The sequence below is a fragment of the Drosophila gunungcola genome, unplaced genomic scaffold, assembly GCF_025200985.1.
Source record: "Drosophila gunungcola strain Sukarami unplaced genomic scaffold, Dgunungcola_SK_2 000010F, whole genome shotgun sequence".
In the NCBI taxonomy this organism is placed as follows: Eukaryota; Metazoa; Arthropoda; class Insecta; order Diptera; family Drosophilidae; genus Drosophila; species Drosophila gunungcola.
Genome location: NW_026453198.1, coordinates 1,974,003 through 1,982,516, shown reverse-complemented (window position 1 = coordinate 1,982,516; position 8,514 = coordinate 1,974,003). Strand labels below are relative to the sequence as shown.

Sequence of the window (8,514 nt, the reverse complement as noted above, 5' to 3'; positions counted from 1 at the left end):
TTTGGCGGTTGTTTCGATCTCCCGCTCTTTCAAACACGTATTTGTGCAAAGCAACAATGTTCTCTTTTCTGCTGCTGCGCAAATTTTCACTTATGAAATCATTTAAACGGCTCATGTTTGTTCAAAAAAGTAAAATTACAGCGACGAAAGTTCTAGAAGTTTACGCAGATCGAACCACACACATGTTTTTTTTTTCAGGTTTTCACTAGTCACTTATCCACTTATCCACATATCCACATATCCCGGTTGAGCCCCCAAATGTGGGATTTTAGTTTAGTATTGTTTATTAATTAATTATTAAGTATTAGAAATAGAAATACACTTTAGCAAAATTTAAATTGAACAAGCTCTCTCGTCTTCACGTCCTTGGTTATCGTCTTGGAACCACTCTCGTCAAAGGCTCGAACTCAACTCTCCGTCTTCTCGTCGTCTGCATAAAGCCAACTCTCGCTTTTTGCTCATCCTCGTCGTTCGTCTTTAATTTCAGTTTGTAGTCTTCTCGTCTGTCGTCTTTACTTTTGGATCGCACATCTTTCGTAGTTCTCGTTCAGCTTAAAGGTTGTTGTCTAGGGTAAACGTATGGCATGCTTGCTCCTAAAAGCAGACACACCCCACATCCGGCCATCCTGCTATGCTTTCGCCTCGAATGCATCGTCGTCTTCATCACGTGTTGACCAACGCTTCAAATACTCAGCACAAGTCGAAGAATTAATTGGACCATCGAAATTGCCGATCTTCTGCACATCGTAGGAGTTATTGCCTTTTGATTTGACAATTTTATACGGGCCCAAAAATTTTGGTTTCAGCTTTAGGCCGCTGCCAAATTGAGTCCTTTTAATAGCGACAATGTCACCAACATCGTACTTATTAGCTTGCTTGCGACGCAAGTTATAGGATTTTCTGTTTTCATCTTGTACCTTCGAGATTTGAGTTTTAGCTTTAACTTTCAAATCACTTCGCTCGTCGTTAAATGCTGAAATCGCCTCCTTGTTTATCAAGTCTTGGAGCTTGATGTCTTCCTTTGTACGCATTTTGGTACCTACTAGAAGCTCGAACGGCGTTGTGTAGAATTTATCGCCTGCTGTACTTTGTTGACGTGCTTGTACCACTTTGTTGGTTCGTCGATGCTTAATTTCGAGAGGACTGAAATTATAGTGGCGTTCAATCTCTCGACTAGCCCATTCACGCGTGGAAGTCCTGTGGTCGACTTGATGGGTTTAATGTTTTCCTCGTCGCAATATTTTAAGAAGTCCTGCGAAGTAAATGCGGATCCTCTATCCGAGATGATGATTGTAACGTTTCCAAATACTGCACTCTGGCTACGCAGTTTTTGGATTACTTCGTTCGATGAAGTCGACTTAGTCGGGTACAACCAGCAGAACTTTGTAAAGGAATCAATTAGTGCTAGGATATGCTTGTAATCCTTGTTGGTTGAGTCTAACGGACCTAAAAAGTCGATATGAAAGGTGTGTAAAGGTACGTCTCCTTTGTCCAGAGGGTGCAGTAGTCCTTCTTGTTTACCTGTTTTGCGATTGCTCAGAATACATGGAATGCAGCAATCTATGACCTTCTGAATTTCCTCAAGACCTGGAATGTAGTACTCCGTTCTGATCAGATCCTTAACTTTCTTCGACGCAAAATGACCCTGCTCATGAGCTCTTGTTATGATTTGCCTTTGCATGTCTCTCGGTACCACAACTAACTCAGCGTCACTGACTAATTTGTGAAGAATGCCACCCTTTAAAAAATAGTCATTGTAGGCTTCTTTTCCGTCGTTGAGAATATCAAGTATCGCTATGAGATGTTAATCTTGCTCCTGCGCTTTTAGAATACCTAATGATAAACTTTGGTCAACAATTGTCATGACTGGGTAACGGCTCAAGGCGTCCACGTGTTTCATACGAGTTCCAGATCGATGTTCTACCTCATAGTCATACTCTTGTAAAAATAGGACCCAGCGAGCGACTCTTGTGCAAAGATTAGGTTTGTCCAAAGTTTCCAGCTGCTTCAAAGTTTGCGGAGATTTAAATTTAGACACAGCCTCAATCTTCTCTGGTGTTGGATAAATCTTTTGGTTTTCAATGATATGGCCAAGGAATTGTACTCGCGTTTTTAGAAAATGACATTTTTTAAGATTCAGCTCAAGACCATAACCTCCTTCAGATTGAGTACTGCATTTTCTTCGTTCAAAGCCGGTATGATGACGTCATCGATGTATGGCAAAGCAATGCCTTTGCGAGTCAGCTGCCGAAAAATAGCGTTAACGTGACGCTGGAAAACGCCAGGCGAATTCGAAAGGCCAAAGGGCACCTTCAGGAACTGATATTGTCCACTTTAAGTGACAAAGGACGTAAATTTTCGGCTTGACTCTGAGACAGGTACATGGAAAAATCCGTTCTTCAAGTCGATCGTGTGGAAAATCTTTGCATTCTTGTAGACGGTCTAGTTGATCATCAATAAGAGGTAGGGGAAAATGGTCTTTAACGATTACCTTATTGATCCTTCGAAAATCAACGCAGAGTCGTGGAAGAGCCGTCCTATTTTTTTACCATTACTACGGGGCTTGTGAACTCGGAGTCAGACTCTTCGATGATTCCATTTTGTAGCCATTCTTCTACTTGCTCTTCTACTAGGCGCGCCTCAGCAAACGGCAATCGTCTTGGTCTGGCAAAAATTGGCGTATCGTCCTTTAGAACTATGCGCATCTCGATTTTAGTTGATTTTGTGTGAAGCGGCTTGTAGTTGGTAACTATTTTGCGAACTTCGGCTTTCGCGAACGCACTGGCTTGCTCGTTAATATTAAGTTCACTATTGTTTTCAGCCATATCAATTTGCATTACGTTTACGAAATCGTTTTTTTGTTCGTCGTCACTGGGCATTTTACGCACTTGCAAACCGTCACGATTGAAAATAATCTCAGCATGAAAGCAAAGTTCCTCACCAACAATCAATTTGAAGACCATGCAACCGATTGGAACCACATAAAAATCTAAAAGGAACGATTCCTTGTCAATTTGAATGGTCTCTTTGAAATGTCCAATAGGATTTATTTTGCTTGCTTCGCGCTCACTCCCGAAACCAATTAGCGATACACTACAGTTTTGCGCTTCGGACGTCGAATTTCGTCATACAAGTCTTCGCGGACAAGACTGAACTTGCTACCGGTGTCGAAGAGAGCCACGCACTTTTTGTTAGCAATAGTAATTTCCTTGCTCGTAAAACTGCTCTTCGACTGCACTCTATGCGTGTTCACTTTACTGTTCTCAGCTTTTGCATTTTGGTCACAATTGCGTGAAATATGTCCGTACTGGTTACACTTAAAGCATTTTGTACCTCGTTCTTTGTTTTTGCAATTATTCGAAACGTGTCCTTTTTCACCACAATTATAACAGGTAACCTCTTTTTTAAAGTTCTTGTTCACTGTTGCTCCTTTCTTGCTGTGAAACATTTCCTCACTACGCTTGGGTTTCTCACGGTCGTACACTTTTTCTCTTTCGTTTTTTATGACGTAACTTTTTAACTTCTCTTTGAACTCACTCAAATTTCTGGCACCGTATAGAAGTGTTTTGTCAATTGGATGATCGTCTATGCCATCGATTACGTACTGTATTAAAACTGAATCACTAATTTCACCACGAATGGCCATCTCCTTCATTCGGTACAGGTAAGCGAAACTACACTCTTCTTTATCGCGTTTACTTTTGCTTAGCTGTTCGTGTATTTGCTTGCTGCTTACTTCAGTTTAAAACTCATTTAAGAGAGAAATTTAGGAGCTTTCCAAGTGCTTAGTCCTCTCTCATTACAAAGGGTTTTGCAGTTCCTTTCAAAGATTTATTCGCGAATATTAACTTTTGCACCTCATTCCAGCACATGATCTCGGCCTGTTCTTCAAACTCAGTTAACCACGATTCAATAGATATTGAGTTAGTACCGTCGAAAAAACGAATTGAGTCTTCTAAATCGCGGAAGCTAAAGGCGAAACGCGGCATTGCCAGGTCTTTGCAAAAAGTTTTCGGTTCTTGATTCGCACTATTCGCAGAAATTCGCGCATTTTGCATTCTGTTTTCTTCCTCAGTCATGTCGATTCTTGTACTTCTTCCGCTCTCAAACACATCGACATCTTCGTTTTCGTCGTCTGATGAGTCGATTTGGTTGTGTGCGAGAAGCCTATTTTGCAACAGATTGCGAAATATGTGAAGTCCTACGTCATCAACGTTGTACGTTATGTTTAAAACATTGCAGATCGATGCTAAGTCCCGTTCGCTTAGAAGTTGCTGTATATAGCTAACTTTCGCCTGATAATTTTCCGAGGTCTCATCAAAATCGACTCCGGAAAAGTCTCGAAGTCTTTGGCGGTTGTTTCGATCTCCCGCTCTTTCAAACACGTATTTGTGCAAAGCAACAATGTTCTCTTTTCTGCATGCTGCGCAAATTTTCACTTATGAAATCATTTAAACGGCTCATGTTTGTTCAAAAAAGTAAAATTACAGCGACGAATAAGTTCTAGAAGTTTACGCAGATCGAACCACACACATGTTTTTTTTTTTCAGGTTTTCACTAGTCACTTATCCACTTATCCACATATCCACATATCCCGGTTGAGCCCCCAAATGTGGGATTTTAGTTTAGTATTGTTTATTAATTAATTATTAAGTATTAGAAATAGAAATACACTTTAGCAAAATTTAAATTGAACAAGCTCTCTCGTCTTCACGTCCTTGGTTATCGTCTTGGAACCACTCTCGTCAAAGGCTCGAACTCAACTCTCCGTCTTCTCGTCGTCTGCATAAAGCCAACTCTCGCTTTTTGCTCATCCTCGTCGTTCGTCTTTAATTTCAGTTTGTAGTCTACTCGTCTGTCGTCTTTACTTTTGGATCGCACATCTTTCGTAGTTCTCGTTCAGCTTAAAGGTTGTTGTCTAGGGTAAACGTATGGCATGCTTGCTCCTAAAAGCAGACACACCCCACATCCGGCCATCCTGCTATGCTTTCGCCTCGAATGCATCGTCGTCTTCATCAGGTGTTGACCAACGCTTCAAATACTCAGCACAAGTCGAAGAATTAATTGGACCATCGAAATTGCCGATCTTCTGCACATCGTAGGAGTTATTGCCTTTTGATTTGACAATTTTATACGGGCCCAAAAATTTTGGTTTCAGCTTTAGGCAGCTGCCAAATTAAGTCCTTTTAATAGCGACAATGTCACCAACATCGTACTTATTAGCTTGCTTGCGACGCAAGTTATAGGATTTTCTGTTTTCATCTTGTACCTTCGAGATTTGAGTTTTAGCTTTAACTTTCAAATCACTTCGCTCGTCGTTAAACGCTGAAATCGCCTCCTTGTTTATCAAGTCTTGGAGCTTGATGTCTTCCTTTGTACGCATTTTGGTACCTACTAGAAGCTCGAACGGCGTTGTGTAGAATTTATCGCCTGCTGTACTTTGTTGACGTGCTTGTACCACTTTGTTGGTTCGTCGATGCTTAATTTCGAGAGGACTGAAATTATAGTGGCGTTCAATCTCTCGACTTGCCCATTCACGCGTGGAAGTCCTGTGGTCGACTTGATGGGTTTAATGTTTTCCTCAGTCGCAATATTTTAAGAAGTCCTGCGAAGTAAATGCGGATCCTCTATCCGAGATGATGATTGTAACGTTTCCAAATACTGCACTCTGGCTACGCAGTTTTTGGATTACTTCGTTCGATGAAGTCGACTTAGTCGGGTACAACCAGCAGAACTTTGTAAAGGAATCAATTACTGCTAGGATATGCTTGTAATCCTTGTTGGTTGAGTCTAACGGACCTAAAAAGTCGATATGAAAGGTGTGTAAAGGAACGTCTCCTTTGTCCAGAGGGTGCAGTAGTCCTTCTTGTTTACCTGTTTTGCGATTGCTCAGAATACATGGAATGCAGCAATCTATGACCTTCTGAATTTTTCCTCAAGACCTGGAATGTAGTACTCCGTTCTGATCAGATCCTTAACTTTCTTCGACGCAAAATGACCCTGCTCATGAGCTCTTGTTATGATTTGCCTTTGCATGTCTCTCGGTACCACAACTAACTCAGCGTCACTGACTAATTTGTGAAGAATGCCACCCTTTAAAAAATAGTCATTGTAGGCTTCTTTTCCGTCGTTGAGAATATCAAGTATCGCTATGAGATGTTAATCTTGCTCCTGCGCTTTTAGAATACCTAATGATAAACTTTGGTCAACAATTGTCATGACTGGGTAACGGCTCAAGGCGTCCACGTGTTTCATACGAGTTCCAGATCGATGTTCTACCTCATAGTCATACTCTTGTAAAAATAGGACCCAGCGAGCGACTCTTGTGCAAAGATTTTGTTTGTCCAAAGTTTTTGTAAAAGCATTGCAGTCGGTTATTATTTTAAAGTGGATACCTAGCAAGTAAACTTTAAACTTGGTTAGTGCTTCAATAACTGCAAGAATCTTAAGTTCGTAACTGCAAGAATCTTAAGTTCGTAACTGGTATATTTTCGTTGAGCTTCAGTGGTTTTCTTGCTCATAAAATGTACTGGATGCATCTGACCGTCGTCTAACGATTTCTGCAAAAGGATTGCCCCAAATCCGTCAATGGAAGCATCGGTGTGTACTTCAGTTTCGAGTTTCTGATTGTAGATGCTCAGAACTGGATTTGCGGTCAATATCTTCTTCAGATTGTTAATGGACATTTCTTCTTTCGGACCCATAAAAAATTTGGTATTGTTCTTAGTCAGGTCTGTAAGATATAATAGCATAGTCTCGAATGAATTTCCGAAAATAGCCTGTAAGTCCCAAAAAACTTTCCAGCTGCTTCAAAGTTTGCGGAGATTTAAATTTAGACACAGCCTCAATCTTCTCTGGTGTTGGATAAATCTTTTGGTTTTCAATGATATGGCCAAGGAATTGTACTCGCGTTTTTAGAAAATGACATTTTTTAAGATTCAGCTCAAGACCATAACCTCCTTCAGATTGAGTACTGCATTTTCTTCGTTCAAAGCCGGTATGATGACGTCATCGATGTATGGCAAAGCAATGCCTTTGCGAGTCAGCTGCCGAAAAATAGCGTTAACGTGACGCTGGAAAACGCCAGGCGAATTCGAAAGGCCAAAGGGCACCTTCAGGAACTGATATTGTCCACTTTAAGTGACAAAGGACGTAAATTTTCGGCTTGACTCTGAGACAGGTACATGGAACAATCCGTTCTTCAAGTCGATCGTGTGGAAAATCTTTGCATCTTGTAGACGGTCTAGTTGATCATCAATAAGAGGTAGGGGAAAATGGTCTTTAACGATTACCTTATTGATCCTTCGAAAATCAACGCAGAGTCGTGGAGAGCCGTCCTAGTTTTTTTTACCATTACTACGGGGCTTGTGAACTCGGAGTCAGACTCTTCGATGATTCCATTTTGTAGCCATTCTTCTACTTGCTCTTCTACTAGGCGCGCCTCAGCAAACGGCAATCGTCTTGGTCTGGCAAAAATTGGCGTATCGTCCTTTAGAACTATGCGCATCTCGATTTTAGTTGATTTTGTGTGAAGCGGCTTGTAGTTGGTAACTATTTTGCGAACTTCGGCTTTCGCGAACGCACTGGCTTGCTCGTTAATATTAAGTTCACTATTGTTTTCAGCCATATCAATTTGCATTACGTTTACGAAATCGTTTTTTTGTTCGTCGTCACTGGGCATTTTACGCACTTGCAAACCGTCACGATTGAAAATAATCTCAGCATGTAAGCAAAGTTCCTCACCAACAATCAATTTGAAGACCATGCAACCGATTGGAACCACATAAAAATCTAAAAGGAACGATTCCTTGTCAATTTGAATGGTCTCTTTGAAATGTCCAATAGGATTTATTTTGCTTGCTTCGCGCTCACTCCCGAAACCAATTAGCGATACACTACAGTTTTGCGCTTCGGACGTCGAATTTCGTCATACAAGTCTTCGCGGACAAGACTGAACTTGCTACCGGTGTCGAAGAGAGCCACGCACTTTTTGTTAGCAATAGTAATTTCCTTGCTCGTAAAACTGCTCTTCGACTGCACTCTATGCGTGTTCACTTTACTGTTATCAGCTTTTGCATTTTGGTCACAATTGCGTGAAATATGTCCGTACTGGTTACACTTAAAGCATTTTGTACCTCGTTCTTTGTTTTTGCAATTATTCGAAACGTGTCCTTTTTCACCACAATTATAACAGGTAACCTCTTTTTTAAAGTTCTTGTTCACTGTTGCTCCTTTCTTGCTGTGAAACATTTCCTCACTACGCTTGGGTTTCTCACGGTCGTACACTTTTTCTCTTTCGTTTTTTATGACGTAACTTTTTAACTTCTCTTTGAACTCACTCAAATTTCTGGCACCGTATAGAAGTGTTTTGTCAATTGGATGATCGTCTATGCCATCGATTACGTACTGTATTAAAACTGAATCACTAATTTCACCACGAATGGCCATCTCCTTCATTCGGTACAGGTAAGCGAAACTACACTCTTCTTTATCGCGTTTACTTTTGCTTAGCTG

The 8,514-nt window shown here is 40.9% G+C and overlaps 1 protein-coding gene across 1 annotated transcript; it reads right to left on the bottom strand.

Moving 5' to 3' along the window:
• Positions 1-6,938: 6,938 nt before the first annotated feature.
• On the bottom strand, positions 6,939-7,681 carry LOC128263656 (uncharacterized). The gene is made up of 2 exons (XM_052998729.1): positions 7,293-7,681; positions 6,939-7,134 (listed from the first exon to the last, which is right to left on the bottom strand). Exons 1-2 carry the CDS (start codon positions 7,679-7,681, stop codon positions 6,939-6,941), a joined length of 585 nt encoding a protein of 194 aa, XP_052854689.1.
• Positions 7,682-8,514: the final 833 nt, after the last annotated feature.